Source organism: Somniosus microcephalus, chromosome 17 (assembly GCF_052327205.1).
Source record: "Somniosus microcephalus isolate GS21.2 chromosome 17, FLI_Smic_1.0, whole genome shotgun sequence".
In the NCBI taxonomy this organism is placed as follows: Eukaryota; Metazoa; Chordata; class Chondrichthyes; order Squaliformes; family Somniosidae; genus Somniosus; species Somniosus microcephalus.
Window position 1 is genome coordinate 7909931 of NC_141003.1, and position 19950 is coordinate 7929880.

At 53.1% G+C, this 19950-nt stretch overlaps 1 protein-coding gene across 2 annotated transcripts in view; it reads right to left on the bottom strand.

Moving 5' to 3' along the window:
* The window catches only part of LOC147105481 (coiled-coil domain-containing protein 38-like), a 115103-nt gene that overhangs the window by 62381 nt on the left and 32772 nt on the right, over positions 1-19950 (bottom strand). For both annotated transcript variants that reach the window (XM_086009879.1, XM_086009880.1), the window contains 3 exons: positions 12449-12529; positions 7537-7724; positions 3153-3261 (listed from right to left, as the gene is read on the bottom strand). In XM_086009879.1, coding sequence (XP_085866005.1) covers positions 3153-3261; positions 7537-7724; positions 12449-12529 — 378 coding nt within the window. The remainder of the gene's footprint in view (positions 1-3152; positions 3262-7536; positions 7725-12448; positions 12530-19950) is intronic.

Sequence of the window (19950 nt, forward strand, 5' to 3'; positions counted from 1 at the left end):
CACCGTGTCTGGGTGGATGAAGCTCTCCGTGCTTCCGCTGTCGAACAGGCAGGTCGTGGCGTGGCCGTTGACTTTGATGTCCATCATTGAGCTGGCCAGGTGGTGCGGGCGGGCTTGATCCAGGGTCACGGAAGCTAGGGTGTAGATGAGCACGTCGTTGTCATGACAAGATGGCGGCGAAGATGGCGGCCCCCGTAGTTCACATGAGGCTCTGTTTAAATCGTTTGCCCCGCACAAAGATGGCCGCCCCTGCTGTTCCCATGAGGCTCTGCAGGCTTCGGCTGCCCCGCACAAAGATGGCCGCCCCTGGTTTTCCCATGAGGCTCTGCAGGCTTCGGCTGCCCCGCACAAAGATGGCCGCCCCTGGTTTTCCCATGAGGCTCTGCAGGCTTCGGCTGCCCCGCACAAAGATGGCCGCCCCCAGGGTTCGCATGAGGCACTGCTGGCTTCTGAGGATTTGCTTCTGCAGGCCTTGGAGAAGTGGCCTTTCTTGAGGCAGGTTTTGCAGGTCGAGTTTTTGGCTGGGCAGCGCGACCTCGGATGCTTCTCCTGGCCGCAAAAGAAGCAGCCAGCGGCCCGATCGGGGTTGCCTGATGTCGGGGCCGGTACCGGGGCTAGCGGGCCCGGTCGGATCCGTGATGCAGACGCTGAGGTAGGTCCCGGGGGCAGCGCTGTGAAGGGTGGTGGGGTGGGGGTCGGGCCCGAGTCCCAGGGTCGCGAATAGTACCTGGCAAACGCTTCCTGGTCTTGCTGGGTGGCCTCTAGGGTGAGGGCGAGGGCTTCGGCCTTGTCCAGGTCTATGTCCTTAGCTTCAAGCAGTCTTTGCCGTGTGTAGTCGGAACGTAGGCCTCTCACCAAGGCGTCGCGGACATTGTCTTCCATGTTCGCAGTAGCCGTCACCGCTTTAAAGTCACAGTTCCTGCCGAGTTGTCTCAGCGATCGTGAAAATTCAGCTATCGATTCTCCTGGCTGTTGCTGGCGAGATCTTAAGAGATGCCTAGTGTACATGTAGTTTACCGGGCTCCGGTACTGCTGTTTCAGTAGGTTGATGGCGTCGTCGTACGTAGTCATGTCCTGGATGAGTGTATATACTCTCGGGCTCGCTTGGGCTTTCAGGACTCTTAGTTTGGATCTCTGAGGGACGACGGCTTCCTCCAGGTACGATTCGAAGCAGTCCAGCCAGTGTTTGAAGTCGTTGGCTGAGTTTGGTGCCTGTGGGTTTAGATCCAGGTATGGTGGTTTCAAGGCTTGCAGCCAAGCCGGCTGGTGTGGCCCGTTGTCTGGAGGCTGCTGTTGCTGTGCTGCTGGGTGAGCTCCTTGCTGTTGCTGTTCATTATCAGACATCTTTAAAATTTAGCCAATAAAATTGATATGCCTATCAATTAGTCCAATAAAAGGCGACGAGTTAAGAACGTAACTGAAGGTTTTTATTGGCTAAATAACAGAGCCCACCCTCGTGGGTGATCCGATCCAACAGGGAGGAATACTAGCCAGTCAGCTACCTTTATACCTGGGCAGGTAATGGGCGGAGTCGGAGGTGGTCAGCCCAGGTATAACAGTGCGACAAGAGGCGACCTCGTGTAGTGATGTGACAGTGAGAACAGTGAGAACAATATACAGTGATAACTATAACAGTGGTTTACCACACTCTCTTAATTTCCTTTCTGAAAGACTCCCATTGCTCCGATGTGGATTTTCCTACAAGTAGCTGATCCCAGTCCACATTGGCCAGATCCTGCCTTATCATATTAAAATCGGCCTTCCCCCAATTTAGAACCTTTATTTCCGGTCCATCCTTGTCCTTTTCCATGACTACCTTAAATCTCACCGAATTATGGTCACTATCACCAAAGTGCTCACCTACTGACACTTCTACCACTTGCCCAGCCACATTCCCTAGAATTAGGTCCAGTACCGCCCCCTCTCTCGTAGGACTTTCTACATGCTGGCTCAAAAAGCTCTCCTGGATGCACTTTAAGAATTCTGCACCCTCTAAGCCTTTCACACTCTGACTATCCCAGTTAATATTGGGGAAGTTGAAATCCCCCACTATTATTACCCTATTATTTGCACATTTCTCTGAGATTTGCCTACATATCTGTTCCTCTATCTCCCCCTGACTGTTTGGGGGCCTATAGTACACTCCCAGCAAAGTGCTTGCCCCCTTTTTGTTTAAGTTCTACCCATATGGCCTCATTAGAGGAACCTGTTAATATATCATCCCTCCTTACAGCAGTAATTGACTCCTTGATTAATATTGCGACACCCCCTCCTCTTTTACCCCCCCCTCTGTCTCGCCTGAAGATTCTATACCCCAGAATATTGAGCTGCCAGTCTTGCCCCTCCCTCAACCATGTCTCCGTGATAGCAACAATATCATACTCCCATGTGTTCATCAACACCTTCAGTTCATCCACCTTATTCGCAAGACTCCTTGCATTAAAATAAATGCCATTCAGCCTTGCCCTACTCCCTTATGCCGTTACATATTTGCTCTGCCTTCCAAGCTGACTTGTTTTTTCCTCTATATTTGGCTGTATATCACCCCCTATTATAGCTCCACTCTGTATCCCATCCCCCTGCCAAGTTAGTTTAAACCCCACCCCCCCAGCAGTGCTAGCAAACCTCCCCGCAAGGATATTTATCCCGTTCTGGTTCAGGTGCAACCCGTCCGACTTGTACAAGTCCCACCTTCCCCAGAAGCAGGCCCAGTGATCCAGGAAACTAAAGCCCTCCCTCCTGCACCAACTCTTTAGCCACGCATTCATCTGCTCTATCCTCCTATTCCTATACTCACTAGCACGTGGCACCGGGTCCTTTGAGGTCCTGCTCTTTAATCTGCTGCCTAGCTCCCTAAATTCTTGCTGCAGGACCTCATCCCTCTTCCTACCCATGTCGTTGGTCCCAATGTGAACCACGACCTCTGACTGTTCACCCTCCCCCTTCAGAACAAATTTAGTTTGATAACGCTCCTGTGAAGTGCCTTGGGATGTTTTACTACGTTAAAGCCCCTGCCCGGCCAGCAGCGGTGGAACGGGGACCCCAGATTCTCCGGCGCTTCTGATTTTATCACTTTTCCATTTCCCCGTAAAGTTACTAAAGTAGTAAAAAAGGGTTTGAAGCATTATCTTTTTTGTCACGTGTTCCTTTACCTTTGTTCCGTCCAAGTAATAACTGACTGAGGTGCTGCTGATGCTGGGGATATTGCGATCGACATCTCCTTGTTCACTTTATGTGCGTTTGACTTGTGAAACGGCTGATCTAAATTATGGTAAGCGTAACAAATGCTAATGACCAACGATTCATTGTATTTCACACATCTCCTGTGCTGTGTCACACGAGCTACCATCCACTGAGCAAAGCGCTGGGCAGATGAGCTTGCTTCCAGGCCTCTCGTCAACCAGCTGTTAATAGCAGTAAAAACCACTGCCAGTAATCCCCTCATGTCTCAGTGAAGCGCCTTGGGATCTTTTTCTATGTTAAAGACGCTATTAAAAAAGAAAGTCGTTGTAGCAGAGTGCGAGCCCCCCCCGCAGCCCACAGTGTGAGCCCCGTCCCCCCGCCCCACAGTGTGAGCCCCGTCCCCCCACCCCGCAGTGCGAGCCCCCCCCGCCCCGCAGTGCGAGCCCCCCCGCCCCGCAGTGCGAGCCCCCCCCGCCCCGCAGTGCGAGCACCCCCGCCCCGCAGTGCGAGCCCCCCGCCCCGCAGTGCGAGCCCCCCCGCCCCGCAGTGCGAGCCCCCCCGCCCTGCAGTGCGAGCCCCTCCGCCCTGCAGTGCGAGCCCCCCCGCCCCACAGTGCGAGCCCCCCCGCCGCCCCGCCCCACAGTGCGAGCCCCCCCCGCCCCGCCGTGCGAGCCCCCCTGCCCCGCCGTGCGAGCCCCCCCCGCCCCACCCCACAGTGCGAGCCCCCCCGCCCCGCCCCACAGTGCGAGCCCCCCCGCCCCACAGTGCGAGCCCCCCCGCCGCCCCGCCCTGCAGTGCGAGCCCCCCCTGCCCCACAGTGCGAGCCCCCCTGCCCCACAGTGCGAGCCCCCCCCCGCCCCGCCCTGCGAGCCCCCCCCGCCCCGCCCTGCAGTGCGAGCCCCCCCCACCCCGCCCCACAGTTCGAGCCCCCCCGCCGCCCCGCCCTGCAGTGCATGCCCCCCCGCCCCGCAGTGCGAGCCCCCCCAGCCCCGCCCCACAGTGCGAGCCCGCCCCGCCCCACAGTGCGAGCCCCCCCGCCGCCCCGCCCTGCAGTGCGAGCCCCCCCGCCCCGCAGTGCGAGCCACCCCCCGCCCCGCCATGCGAGCCCGCCCCCCCACCCCACAGTGTGAGCCCCCCCGCCGCCCTGCCCTGCAGTGCGAGCCCCCCCCGCCCCGCCCTGCAGTGCGAGCCCCCCCGCCCCGCAGTGCGAGCCCCCCCGCCCCGCAGTGCGAGCCCCCCCGCCCCGCAGTGCGAGCCCCCCCGCCCTGCAGTGCGAGCCCCTCCGCCCTGCAGTGCGAGCCCCCCCCGCCCCACAGTGCGAGCCCCCCCGCCGCCCCGCCCCACAGTGCGAGCCCCCCCCCGCCCCGCCGTGCGAGCCCCCCTGCCCCGCCGTGCGAGCCCCCCCCGCCCCACCCCACAGTGCGAGCCCCCCCGCCCCGCCCCACAGTGCGAGCCCCCCCGCCCCACAGTGCGAGCCCCCCCGCCGCCCCGCCCTGCAGTGCGAGCCCCCCCGCCCCACAGTGCGAGCCCCCCTGCCCCACAGTGCGAGCCCCCCCCCGCCCCGCCCTGCGAGCCCCCCCGCCCCGCCCTGCAGTGCGAGCCCCCCCCCACCCCGCCCCACAGTTCGAGCCCCCCCGCCGCCCCGCCCTGCAGTGCGTGCCCCCCCGCCCCGCAGTGCGAGCCCCCCCAGCCCCGCCCCACAGTGCGAGCCCGCCCCGCCCCACAGTGCGAGCCCCCCCGCCGCCCCGCCCTGCAGTGCGAGCCCCCCCGCCCCGCAGTGCGAGCCACCCCCCGCCCCGCCATGCGAGCCCGCCCCCCCACCCCAGTGTGAGCCCCCCCGCCGCCCTGCCCTGCAGTGCGAGCCCCCCCCGCCCCGCCCTGCAGTGCGAGCCCCCCCGCCCCGCAGTGCGAGCCCGCCCCGCCCTGCAGTGCGAGCCCGCCCCGCCCTGCAGTGCGAGCCCCCCCGCCGCCCCGCCCTGCAGTGCGAGCCCCCCCCGCCCCGCAGTGCGAGCCCCCACCGCCCCGCAGTGCGAGCCCGCCCCGCCCCGCGAGCCCCCCCGCCGCCCCGCCCCGCGAGCCCCCCCCGCCCCGCCCCACAGTGCGAGCCCGCCCCGCAGTGCGAGCCCCCATGGCCCGCCCCACAGTGCGAGCCCGCCCCGCCGTGCGAGCCCCCCCGCCGTGCGAGCCCCCCCGCCGCCCCGCCCTGCAGTGCGAGCCCCCCCCGCCCCGCCCTGCAGTACGAGCCCCCCCGCCCCGCAGTGCGAGCCCCCCCGCCCCGCAGTGCGAGCCCCCCCGCCCCGCCCCACAGTGCGAGCCCCCCCGCCCCGCCCCACAGTGCGAGCCCCCCCGCCCCGCCCCACAGTGCGAGCCCGCCCCGCCCCGCAGTGCGAGCCCCCCCGCCGCCCCGCCCTGCAGTGCGAGCCCCCCCGCCCCGCCCCGCAGTGCGAGCCCCCCCGCCCCGCAGTGCGAGCCCCCCCGCCCCGCAGTGCGAGCCCCGCCCCGCAGTGCGAGCCCCCCCGCCCCGCAGTGCGAGCCCCCCCGCCCCGCCCCACAGTGCGAGCCCCCCCGCCCCGCAGTGCGAGCCCGCCCCGCCCCGCAGTGCGAGCCCCCCCGCCGCCCCGCCCTGCAGTGCGAGCCCCCCCGCCCCGCCCCACAGTGCGAGCCCGCCCCGCCCCGCAGTGCGAGCCCCCCCGCCGCCCCGCCCTGCAGTGCGAGCCCCCCCCGCCCCGCAGTGCGAGCCTGCCCCGCCCCGCGAGCACCCCCCGCCCCGCAGTGCGAGCCCCCCCCGCCGCCCCGCCCTGCAGTGCGAGCCCCCCCCGCCGCCCCGCCCCACAGTGCGAGCACCCCCCCCCCCCGCCGCCCCACAGTGCGAGCCCCCTCCACCACCACCACCCCCAAGCGGCACATTGCGGAGTCCCTTAGAAACCACTAACCCATCAGCAACAAAACTATACATCGGTGAAATATTCTACAAATATTTCTAACTCTGCAAAGCCCCATCTCTGGGATGGAGATCACTACAGGAACCGCAGCTCACTGCAAACCTCAAACGTGGAGTGGGCCGCTTTCAGTGAAGCAAAGCTTAGTCAACGTACAAAAACCCCATTTTGATTTTTACCACCAGTTCCTTTTTTAAATTCATTCACGGGATGTGGGCGTCGCTGGCAAGGCCGGCATTTATTGAACTTGAGAAGGTGGCGGCGAGCCGCCTTCTTGAATTGCTGCAGTTTCTTGTAGCGGACAACCGAGTGGCTTGCTGGACCGTTTCAGAGGGCAGTTAAAAGTCAACCACATTGCTCTAGGTCTGGAGTCGCATATAGGCCAGACCAGGAAAGGACGGCAGATTTCCTTCCCTAAAGGACATTAGTGAACCAGATTTTACGGCAATCCGGTGGTTACATGGCCACCATTACTGATACTAGCTTTTTATTCCAGATTTATTCTGTCGTGGTGGGATTTGAACTCATGTCTCCAGATCTTATATCCAGGGCTAGAACTAGTCCAGCAACATAACCACTATACTACCATACTCAAGTATTGCTTTCAATATTCATGAACCATTACTCCCCTTTCACTATTCTCCATTAAAATTAATAGCACAACAGGCAACCCAACTAAATAAATGTATTCAGAATAAAAAGAACCCGAATGATAAAAATGTTAAAGGAACATCTTCAATAAGTGTACTCTATGGATCGCGACACTGGCACCCTCGCTAATAAGAGAGCCACATCTCTGCCACAGGGGGCGGTGGAGGCCAGTTCATTAAATATATTCAAGAAAGAGTTGGATATATTTCTTGAGGCTAAAGGGATCAAGGGATATGGGGAAAAGGCAGGGACAGGGTACTGAATTTGGATGATCAGCCATGATCGCATTGAATGGCGGAGCGGGCTCGAAGGGCCGAATGGCCTACTCCTGCTCCTATCTTCTATGTTTCTAATAACCCCACCCACAGTCCAGCACGCGGAACGAGGCAGGGCCTGGGCTTTGGGCCAACCCTCCATTCCATTATAGGACCCTCATGATTGACCGACAATCCCCCACAATTGGTCAAATGTCCCCCCTCCACACAATCAATCCCGTGATTGACCACCTGCCCCTCCTCCAATGTCGGACCTAACTCCGCTCCACATCCCACCCAATAGCGAGACTGTCAATCTGGCTGGCTGCAGCCTGGAAACCAGTTGAAAAATTTTGAACAGGACCTGCTGTAAACCAGCCCCACCCCCGCTCCCACATCCCGCCCCAGCCCCCCGCCCGCCTTGCAGTTGTTATCAGGGCCTTAGTAACACGTTATCTTCATTCTATCAAGAATAAGATATTCTCCTTAGGACAGTCGGAAAAACATACCTTTTCTGGTAACTGAAGGCAACGAACAGGAGATTAAAGTTTCCTTTCTCGGCTTATTCTGATCAGCATTTACAGCAACCAATCTTTCTCTCTTTTTCTTCTCCTTCCATTCATCAGGAGCTAGTTGACCAAAAAACTCCTTAGCAGCCAAACAATCATTCAGTTCTTGCTGCTCTTTTTCAATAGCACTACACAATATTTAAAAAGAAACACGATGTGAAGCAAAGTGCGTAACTATTGAGATCACCAACAATACTACTGGGGTCAGCCATGTGATAGCACTCTCGCCTCGGAGTCAGAAGGTTGTGGGTTCAAGTCCCACTCCAGACTCTTGAGCACATAATCCAGACTGACACTCCAGTGCAGTACTGAGGGAGTGCTGCACTGGCGGAGGTGTCGTCTTGCAGATGAGATGTTAAACCGAGGCGCTGTTGGGTGAATGTAAAAGATCCCACGGCGCTATTCGAAGAGGAGCAAGGGAGTTCTCAACGGTGTCCTGGCCAACACTTATCCCTCAATCAACATCACCAAAACAGATTATCTGGTCATTATCACATTGCTGTATGTGGGATCTTGCTGTGCGCAATTGGCTGCCGCGTTTCCTACATTACAACAGTGACTGCATTTCAAAATTACTTCATTGGCTGTAAAGCGCTTTGGGACATCCTGAGGCTGTGAAAAGCGCTGTGTAAATGCAAAACTTTCTTTTGCTCATAATCTAGAAAAACTAAAAAAAGGAGACTATTTATGTGGATGTGGCAACCACTGAAGGAGCGGGGAGAGTGTCCGTATCTCTACACTGAGACCACTGAAGGAGCGGGGAGAGTGTCCGTATCTCTACACTGAGATCGCTGAAGGAGCAGGGAGAGTGTCCGTATCTCTACACTGAGATCACTGAAGGTGCGGGGAGAGTGTCCGTATCTCTACACTGAGATCAGTGAAGGAGCGGGGAGAGTGTCCGTATCTCTACACTGAGATCACTGAAGGAGCAGGGAGAGTGTCCGTATCTCTACACTGAGATCACTGAAGGAGCGGGGAGAGTGTCCGTATCTCTACACTGAGATCACTGAAGGAGCGGGGAGAGTGTCCGTAGCTCTACACTGAGATCACTGAAGGAGCAGGGAAAGTGTCCGTATCTCTACACTGAGATCACTGAAGGAGCAGGGAGAGTGTCCGTATCTCTACACTGAGATCACTGAAGGAGCCGGGAGAGTGTCCGTATCTCTACACTGAGATCGCTGAAAGGAGCCGGGAGAGTGTCCGTATCTCTACACTGAGATCACTGAAGGAGCGGGGAGAGTGTCTGTATCTCTACACTGAGATCTCTGAAGGAGCAGGGAGAGTGTCCGTATCTCTACACTGAGATCACTGAAGGAGAGGGGAGAGTGTCCGTATCTCTACACTGAGATCACTGAAGGAGCGGGGAGAGTGTCCGTATCTCTAAACTGAGATCACTGAAGGAGCGGGGAGAGTGTCCGTATCTCTACACTGAGATCTCTGAAGGAGCGGGGAGAGTGTCCGTATCTCTACACTGAGATCACTGAAGTAGCGGGGAGAGTGTCCGTATCTCTACACTGAGATCTCTGAAGGAGCGGGGAGAGTGTCCGTATCTCTACACTGAGATCACTGAAGGAGCGGGGAGAGTGTCCGTATCTCTACACTGAGATCACTGAAGGAGCGGGGAGAGTGTCCGTATCTCTACACTGAGATCACTGAAGGAGTAGGGAGTGTCCGTATCTCTACACTGAGATCACTGACGGAGCGGGGAGTGTCCGTATCTCTACACTGAGATCAGTGAAGGAGCGGGGAGAGTGTCCGTATCTCTACAGTGAGAGCACTGAAGGAGCGGGGAGAGTGTCCGTATCTGTACACTGAGATCTCTGAAGGAGCAGGGAGAGTGTCCGTATCTCTACACTGAGATCACTGAAGGAGCGGGGAGAGTGTCCGTATCTCTACACTGAGATCACTGAAGGAGCGGGGAGAGTGTCCATATCTCTACACTGAGATCACTGAAGGAGTAGGGAGTGTCCGTATCTCTTCACTGAGATCACTGACGGAGCGGGGAGTGTCCGTATCTCTACACTGAGATCACTGAAGGAGCGGGGAGAGTGTCCGTATCTCTACACTGAGATCACTGAAGGAGCCGGGAGAGTGTCCGTATCTCTACACTGAGATCACTGAAGGAGCGGGGAGAGTGTCTGTATCTCTACACTGAGATCTCTGAAGGAGCAGGGAGAGTGTCCGTATCTCTACACGGAGATCAGGGAAGGAGCGGGGAGAGTGTCCGTATCGCTACACTGAGATCACTGAAGGAGCGGGGAGAGTGTCCGTATCTCTACACTGAGATCTCTGAAGGAGCAGGGAGAGTGTCCGTATCTCTACACTGAGATCACTGAAGGAGCGGGGAGAGTGTCCGCATCTCTGCACTGAGATCACTGAAGGAGCGGGGAGAGTGTCCGTATCTCTACACTGAGATCTCTGAAGGAGCGGGGAGAGTGTCCGTATCTCTACACTGAGATCTCTGAAGGAGCGGGGAGAGTGTCCGTATCTCTACACTGAGATCACTGAAGTAGCGGGGAGAGTGTCCGTATCTCTACACTGAGATCTCTGAAGGAGCGGGGAGAGTGTCCGTTTCTCTACACTGAGATCACTGAAGGAGCGGGGAGAGTGTCCGTATCTCTACACTGAGATCACTGAAGGAGCCGGGAGAGTGTCCGTATCTCTACACTGAGATCACTGAAGGAGCCGGGAGAGTGTCCGTATCTCTGCACTAAGATCACTGAAGGAGCGGGGAGAGTGTCCGTATCTCTACACTGAGATCTCTGAAGGAGCAGGGAGAGTGTCCGTATCTCTACACTGAGATCACTGAAGGAGCCGGGAGAGTGTCCGTATCTCTGCACTGAGATCACTGAAGGAGCGGGGAGAGTGTCCGTATCTCTGCACCGAGATCGCTGAAGGAGCGGAGAGTGTCCGTATCTCTACAGTGAGATCAGTGAAGGAGCGGGGAGAGTGTCCGTATCTCTACACTGAGATCACTGAAGGAGCGGGGTGAGTGTCCGTATCTCTGCACTGAGATCACTGAAGGAGCGGGGAGAGTGTCCGTATCTCTACACTGAGATCACTGAAGGAGCGGGGAGAGTGTCCGTATCTCTACACTGAGATCACTGAAGGAGCGGGGAGAGTGTCCGTTTCTCTACACTGAGATCACTGAAGGAGCAGGGAGAGTGTCCGTATCTCTACACCGAGATCACTGAAGGAGCAGGGAGAGTGTCTGTATCTCTACACCGAGATCACTGAAGGAGCGGGGAGAGTGTCCGTATCTCTACACCGAGATCACTGAAGGAGCGGGGAGAGTGTCCGTATCTCTACACTGAGATCACTGAAGGAGCAGGGAGAGTGTCCGTATCTCTACACTGAGATCACTGAAGGAGCAGGGAGTGTCCGTATCTCTACACTGAGATCATTGAAGGAGCGGGGAGAGTGTCCGTATCTCTCCACTGAGATCACTGAAGGAGCAGGGAGAGTGTCCGTATCTCAACACTGAGATCACTGAAGGAGCAGGGAGAGTGTCCGTATCTCTACACTGAGATCATTGAAGGAGCGGGGAGAGTGTCCGTATCTCTACACTGAGATCACTGAAGGAGCGGGGAGAGTGTCCGTATCTCTACACTGAGATCACTGAAGGAGCAGGGAGAGTGTCCGTATCTCTGCACCGAGATCACTGAAGGAGCGGGGAGAGTGTCCTTATCTCTACACTGAGATCGCTGAAGGAGCGGGGAGAGTGTCCGTATCTCTACACTGAGATCACTGAAGGAGCAGGCAGAGTGTCCGTATCTCTACACTGAAATCACTGAAGGAGCAGGGAGAGTGTCCGTATCTCTACACTGAGATCTCTGAAGGAGCGGGGAGAGTGTCCATATCTCTGGCATACACCCATGCTGCACTGTTTGATGGATGATACTGCTGCCCACTAGTGAGGGAGTGCCGACCAAGATGGTGGCCTCAGGGCAAGAGCTTTGTGTCCTTGGGGCTAAGGGAGAGGACTTCACCTGGTCTGCCTGCTACGATGTCTTGGATGAGGGTCTCCTATCCAAGAATCTACCCAGTTGGTTGGGTCCAGGCCATCCTGGATACAGATTGCAATCAACAATCTGGGAAGGATTCTCTGAACTACCGTGGTCTTCCCTCAAACACATCGCCACAAAATGTCTATTTCGTCCATCACTGATAATCGCCAGTGGCCAAAGTCGGTGACCACTGACGCATGATTATTGAACTCAGGCCAGCAATATGTCCCTCATGTCTTAGAGCTCTTCGCACATAGCTCCAGCATTAATCCAGTCACTGCAAGCGTATGAAGCACCGAGCACTTTCCCATCACTGAGTGCTGCTACGCCTTCACCACTCCCATAGGCCCATTTAACCTCAGGGGTTTCTGGACCACCATAGTTGCTTAGTCCTCAGTATGGCACTGAAGTGTCAGCATAGCTGATAGCTTTAAGTGTCTGGAGCAGGGCTTGAAGATGTTGTTCAGGAGACCAGGGAGAACTTCCCTGCATTTTTTCAAATAGTGCCATGGGATCTTTTACGTGTACCTGAGGGCAGACGGGGCCTTGGTTTAGCGTCTCATCCGAAAGACGGGACCTCCAGCAGTGCAGCACTCCCTCAGTACTGCACTGGAGTGTCAGCCTGGATTATGTGTTCAAATCTGTGGAATGGGACTCGAACCAACAACCTCTGACTCAGTGGCAAGAGTGCTACCACTTAGCTCACCACACCTTTTAAATTAAAGTGTTATTTCTTCTTACCGTTGGAGCTTTTTACAAGTACCTGGGAGCAGCTTACACATTGTATCGTTAGGCAGCAGTTTGTATCATGCCTGCACGCTCAAAATAAACTTTCCACAAGTTACCTTTTAATTCTTAGCAGTTCCTCAGCAGCTTGGTCTACTTCAGCCATTGCTTGAACTTTATCTTTCGTCTTTTCCTCTGCTCTAAAGGAATATATTCAAATGTCATCAGCTATAAAGGATCTCATAGAATCATACATATGGCACAGAAGGAAGCCATTCTGTCTATTGTCCCTGTGAAAGAGCTATCCAATTAGTCCCAATCCTTTGCTCTGTTCCCATATTGTGATGAATAAAAGGAAAAATTTTAGTTAAGTTAAAGGAAGACAAAATGCCAGGTCCCAATGGGATACATTGTCAGATTCTGAGGTAGATGTGGGAGGAAATGGTAGAAGACCCCAGAAATTATATTGCAGGTTCTACCGAGTGTGGGTGTGAACTGGAAGACTGGAGAATGGTCAATGTAGTATCCATATATAAAAAGAGAGACAGAGCTAATCCAGGTAATTACAGGCCAGTTAACTTAATATCTGTGATAGGGAAAAGTTTAGAGTCTTTAAAGATGAAATTACCACTTATCTAGATAAAGAGAACATAGTTAGAAATAGTCAGCACGGATTTCAAAAAGGACGATTGTGCTCGACAAATCTGATAGCATTCTTTGAGGAGATAGCAGATAAGGTGGATGGGGAAATGCAGTGGATGTAGTGTACATGGGCTTTAGGAGAGCCTTTGACAAGGTACCACATGGGAGGTTACTGGAGAAGATTAAGGGGTATGGAATTAGGCAGGGGGAGGAGTGCAGGGAAGGATAGAAAACTGGATTACAATAGGTTAGAAGGGTGAACAGAGCGAGTAGGTGTTAAGGGAAGTTTTTCCAGAGAGTTGGGAAATGGGTAATGGTGTCCCACAGGGTTCAACTCTCTTCTGTTCACTGTGCACATCAATGATTTGGATATAGGCCTAAAGAGAGTGGTATTGAAATTTGCAGATGTTACCAAAATAGGAGGTGTAGTTAATTCTTTGAAAGACCAAAGGAAGCTGTAATGCGATATTGTTAACATGGGGGAATGGGCAAATGGAATTCAATGTCAGTGTGAAGTCACGGTAAAAATAACAGCAGTAAATGTAAGTTGGCTCTATGCTGTGGAAGAGCAGTAGAATTTGGGGGCACAGGCAGCGGCGAGAGGATAAAGAGCGGCCCCGAATTAAAGCAGCGGCAGCAGTGAGAGGATAAAGAGCGGCCCGAGAGCGGAGCTGAATTAAAGCAGCGGCAGGAGGATAAAGAGCGGCCCGAGAGCGGACCTGAATTAAAGCAGCGGCAGGAGGATAAAGAGCGGCCCGAGAGCGGACCTGAATTAAAGCAGCGGCAGTGGCGAGAGGGTAGAGAGCGGTTCGAGAGCAGACCTGAATTAAAGCAGCGGCAGCGGCGAGAGGATAAAGAGCGGCCCGAGAGCGGCCATGAATTAAAGCAGCGGCAGCAGCGAGAGGATAAAGAGCGGCCCGAGAGCGGCCATGAATTAAAGCAGCGGCAGCGGCGAGAGGATAAAGAGCGGCCCGAGAGCGGACCTGAATTAAAGCAGCGGCAGTGGCGAGAGGATAAAGAGCGGCCCGAGAGCGGACCTGAATTAAAGCAGCGGCAGCGGCGAGAGGATAAAGAGCGGCCCGAGAGCAGCCATGAATTAAAGCAGCGGCGAGAGGATAAAGAGCGGCCTGAGAGCGGACCTGAATTAAAGCAGCAGCAGTGGCGAGAGGATAAAGAGCGGCCCGAGAGCGGACCTGAATTAAAGCAGCGGCAGCGGCGAGAGGATAAAGAGCGGCCTGAGAGCGGCCATGAATTAAAGCAGCGGCGAGAGGATAAAGAGCGGCCCGAGAGCGGACCTGAATTAAAGCAGCGGCAGCGGCGAGAGGATAAAGAGCGGCCCGAGAGCGGACCTGAATTAAAGCAGCAGCAGCGAGAGGATAAAGAGCAGCCCTGAATTAAAGCAGCGGCAGCAGCGAGAGGATAAAGGGCGGCCCAAGAGCAGAGCTGAATTAAAGCAGGGACAGCGGCGAGAGGATAAAGAGCGGCCCGAGAGCAGAGCTGAATTAAAGCAGGGACAGCGGCGAGAGGATAAAGAGCGGCCCTGAATTAAAGCAGCGGCAGCAGCGAGAGGATAAAGAGCGGCCCGAGAGCGGAGCTGAATTAAAGCAGCGGCAGCAGCGAGAGGATAAAGAGCGGCCCGAGAGCAGAGCTGAATTAAAGCAGCGGCAGCGGTGAGAGGATAAAGAGCGGCCCGAGAGCGGAGCTGAATTAAAGCAGCGGCAGCGGTGAGAGGATAAAGAGCGGCCCGAGAGCAGAGCTGAATTAAAGCAGGGACAGCGGCGAGAGGATAAAGAGCGGCCCGAGAGTGGAGCTGAATTAAAGCAGCGGCAGCGGCGAGAGGATAAAGAGCGGCCCGAGAGCGGAGCTGAATTAAAGCAGCGGCAGCGGCGAGAGGATAAAGAGCAGCCCGAGAGCGGAGCTGAATTAAAGCAGCGGCGAGAGGATAAAGAGCGGCCCGAGAGCGGAGCTGAATTAAAGCAGCGGCAGCGGCGAGAGGATAAAGAGCGGCCCGAGAGTGGAGCTGAATTAAAGCAGGGACAGCGGCGAGAGGATAAAGAGCGGCCCGAGAGCGGACCTGAATTAAAGCAGTGACAGCGGCGAGAGGATAAAGAGCGGCCCGAGAGTGGACCTGAATTAAAGCAGCGGCGAGGCTGAGATTCAAAAACAACAAAAAAAATCGAAGAGTGATGTCACAGGAGAGCAAGCAGGTGATTGGTTGGTGAGTATTACAGCTTTTTTTTGCTCTCTCAGTTAGGGAAGGGGTTTAAATTAAAAGCTGAGAATCTGTAACTTGCTAGTACTTATTAAATTAATAACTTAAACTAGATAAAATAATCAAACAATAAAACTAAAATAGCGATTGAATAAAAGCTTTAACTGATTAATTCATAAATAAAACAAGGTTAGAGATGGCAGGGCAGGTGGTGTGTGGTAACTGCAGCGTGTGGGAGTCTGCGGAGAGCATCGCGATCCTGAGCAACCACATCTGCAGTAAGTGTCTGCGACTCGAGGAACTTCGGCTCAGAGTTGTTGAGCTGGAGTCCGAGCTGCAGACATTGCGGTGCATCAGGGAGGGGGAGAATTACCTGGACACTTTGTTCCAGGAGGCAGTCACACCCTTTAGGTTAAGTAGTACTTTAGAGTTCATCAGTGGTCAGGGACAGGAAGGTGTGACTGCAGGTCAAGAAGGTATGGGGACCCATGATGGAGGAGCCTCAGCCCTTAACCTTGTCCAACAGGTACGAGGTGGATTTACAAAAGGTAAATCGTGCTTGACTAATCTACTGGAATTTTTTTGAGGATGTAACTGGTAAAATAGATAAGGGAGAACCAGTGGATGTGGTGTATTTGGACTTTCAAAAGGCTTTCGATAAGGTCCCGCATAAGAGATTAGTGTGTAAAGTTAAGGCACATGGGATTGGGGGCAAGGTATTGACTTGGATAGAGAACTGGCTGGCAGACAGAAAGCAAAGAGTTGGAATAAATGGGTCTTTTTCCGAGTGGTAGGCAGTGACTAGTGGGGTACTGCAGGGATCAGTCCTTGGACCCCAGCTATTCACAATATATATTAATGATCTGGATGAGGGAACTAGATGTAATATCTCCAAGTTTGCAGATGACACAAAGCTGGGTGGGTGTGTGTGCTGTGAGGAGGATGCCAAGAAACTCCAGGATGATTTGGACAGGTTGGGTGATTGGGCAGAAGCATGGCAGATGCAACATAACATGGATAAACACTTTGGTGTCAGAAACAGGAAGGCAGATTATCTGAATAGCAATAGATTGGGAGAAGGGGGAAGTGCAACGAGACCTGGGAGTCCTTGTGCACCAGTCGCTGAAGGTAAGCATGCAGGTGCAGCAGGTGGTTAAGGCGGCAAATGGTATGTTGGCCTTTGTAGCGAGAGGATTTGAGTACAGGAACAAGGATGTCTTGCTGCAGTTGTACAGGGCCTTGGTGAGACCACTTCTTGAGTATTGGGTGCAGTTTTGGTCACCTTATCTGAGGAAGGATGTTCTTGCCATGGAAGGAGTGCAGCGAAGATTCACCAGGCTGATACCTGGGATGGCAGGAATGACGTATGAGGAGAGATTGGGTCGATTAGGCTTGTACTCGCTGGAGTTTAGAAGAATGAGAGGGGATCTCATTGAAACTTATAAAATTCTAACAGGACAGACTAGATGCAGAATGTTCCCGATGGTCAGGGAGTCCAGAACCAGGGGTCACAGTCTAAGGATAAGGGGTAAGCCATTTAGGACACAGATGAGGAGGAATTTCTTCACCCAGAGAGTGGTGAACCTGTGGAATTCTCTACCACTAAATATATTCAAGAAGGAGTTAGATATATTTCTTAAGGCTAAAGGGATCAGGAGATATGGAGAGAAGGCAGGGACAGGGTACTGAATTTGGATGATCAGCCATGATCTCACTGAATGGCGGAGCAGGCTCGAGGGGCCAAATGGCCTACTCCTGCTCCTATCTTCTATGTTTCTATGAGATACTTTCTACCTGGAGGATGGGCAAACTGACCACGGCACTGTGGCACAGGGGGCCATCTAAGTGGGGGGGAGAAGGAAGGAATGTGGTAGTGGTAGGGGACAGTACAGTCAGGGGGATAGATACTGTTGCCTGCCTGGTGCCAGGGTTAAGGATAACTCCTCGCAGCTGAAGAACTTGGAGTGGGAGGGGGAGGATCCAGTTGTCATGGTCCATGTAGGAACCAACGACATAGGTAAAACTAAGAATGAGTTTCTGCTGAGGGAGATTGAGGAGCTAGGGTCTAAAGAAGCAGAATCTCAAGGGCAATAATCTCTGGATTACTACCTGAGCCACGCGCAAATTGGCATAGGGTCAATCAGATCAGAGAGTTAAATGCGTAGCTCAAAGAGTGGTGTGGGAAAAAGGGGTTTCAATTCATGGGACACTGGCACCAGTACTGGGGAAAGAGGGAGCTGTTCCATTGGGATGGGCTCCACTTAAACTGGGCTGGGACCAGCGTCTTGGTGAATCGAATAACTAGGGCTGTAGATAGGGCTTTAAACTAAAAAACTGGGGGGGGGGGGGGGGGGGGGTCAGGTGAGGGGAAATTTAGAAATCTAAAGAGAAAGGTCAAGGCAATAGAGCAGTGTAGCGATTTGGGTAAAAATAAGCAGAGTGTGACAGGAAGGGACAGAGAGTTTAACAGTAGCAGTGCAGCAGAGAATAAGGTCAAAGCAGGGAATAATGGTAAAAAATTTAAATTAAAGGCTCTTTATCTGAATGCACTAAGCATTCATAACAAGATAGCTGAACTAGTGGCACAAAGAGAGATTAATGGGTTTGATCTAATTAGCCATTACAGAGACGTGGTTGCAAGGTGACCAAGGTTGGGAACTAAATGTTCCAGGGTACATGATGTTTCGAAAAGGCAGGCAGAATGGAAAATGAAGGGGGAATAGCCCTGATAATAAAGGATGACATAAGGACAGTAGAGAGAAAGGATCTCGGCTCCGAAGATCAGGAAGTAGAATCAGTATGGGTGGAGATAAGGAATAACAAGGGGAAAAAAACACTGGTGGGAGTAATATACAGACCCCTAACAGTAGCTATACCGTTGGACAGAATATTAATCAAGAAATAGTAAGAGCTTGTAACAAAGGCAATGCAATAATCGTGGGGGACTTTAATCTTCATATAGACTGGACAAATCAAATTGGCAAATGTAGTCTGGAGGACAAGTTCATGGAATGCATTCGGGACAGTTTCCTAGAACAATACATCATGGAACCAACCAGGGAACAGGCTATTTTAGATCTTTGTGTATTGTGTAATGAGACAGGGTCAATTAGCAATCTCATAGTAAAGGATCCTCTGGGGCAGAGTGATCATAGTATGATAGAATTTCACATTAAGTTTGAGAGTGAGTTGCTTAAGTCCAAAACTAGAGTCTTAAACTTAAATAAAGCCAATTACATAGTTATGATGAGGGGCGAGTTGGCTAAGGTAGATTAGAAAAAAAAATTAAAAGGCATGGCGGTAGATAAGCAGTGGCTGGCATTTAGAGAGATATTTCATAATTCTCATCAAAAATACATTCTATTGAGAAATAAAATCTCCATGGGAAAAGTGATCCATCCGTGGCTAACTAAAGAAGTTAAGGATAGCATTAGATTGAAAGAAGCAGCTTATAATGTTGCGATAGCAGTAAGCCTGAGAACGGGGAGAGTTTCAAAAACCAGCAAAGGATGACCAAAAAATTGATAAAAAGCGAAAAAATAGAAGAGAAAACTAGCAAGAAATATAAAAACAGATTGTAAGAGCTTCTGCAAGTATGTAAAAAAGGAAGAGAGTAGCAAAAGTAAACGTTGGTCCCTTAGAGGCTGAGACAGGAGAAATTATGGGGAATATGGAAATGGCAGAAACGTTAAACAAATATTTGGTATCTGTCTTCACATTAGAAGACACAAAAAGCATACCAAAAATGGTGGGGAACCAAGTGTCTAATGAGAATGAGGAGCTTAATGTAATTAATATAAGTAGAGAAAAAGTACTAGAGAAACTAATGGGACTAAAAGCTGACAAATCCCCTGGACCCGACGGCCTACATCCTAGGGTTCTAAAAGAGTTGGCTACAGAGATAGTGGATGCATTGGTGTTGATCTTCCAAAATTCCCTAGATTCTAGAACGGTCCCAGCGGATTGGAAGGTAGCAAATGTAAAACTGCTATTCAAGAAAGGAGGGAGCAAGAAACAGGGAAGTACAGGCCAGTTAGCCTGACATCAGTCTTCGGGAAAATGCTGGAATCCATTATTAAGGAATGGTAACAGGGCACTTAGAAAATCATAACATGATTAGGCAGAGTCAGCATGGTTTTATGAAAGGGAAATCGTGTTTAACAAATTTATTTGAATTTTTTGAGGATGTAACTAGCAGGGTAGATAAAGGGGAACCAGTGGATGTAGTATATTTTGATTTCCAAAAGGCATTCGATAAGGTGCCACATAAAAAGGTTATTACACAAGATAAGGGCTCATGGGGTTGGGGGTAATATAGTAGCATGGATAGAGGATTAGTTAACGGACAGAAAACAGAGTAGGAATAAATGGGTCTTTTTCAGGTTAGCTGGCTGTTGCAAGGGGGGTGCCGCAAGGATCAATATTGGGGCCTCAGCTATTTATATAATCTATATTAATGACCTAGATGAAGGGACCAAGTGTAATGTTTCCAAGTTTGTTGACGATACAAAGCTAGGTGGGACAGTAATCTGTGAGAACACAAGGAATATGCAAAGGGATATAGATAGACTAAGTGAGTGGGCAGTAAGGTGGCAGATGGAGTATAATGTAGGGAAATGTGAGGTTATTCACTTTGGTAGGAATAGAAAAACAGAATATTTTTTAAATGGTGAGAAATTTTTAAATGTTGGTGTTCAGAGAGATTTGGGTGTCCTTGTGCAAGAAATCAGAAAGCTAGCATGCAGGTACAGCAAGCAATAAGGAAGG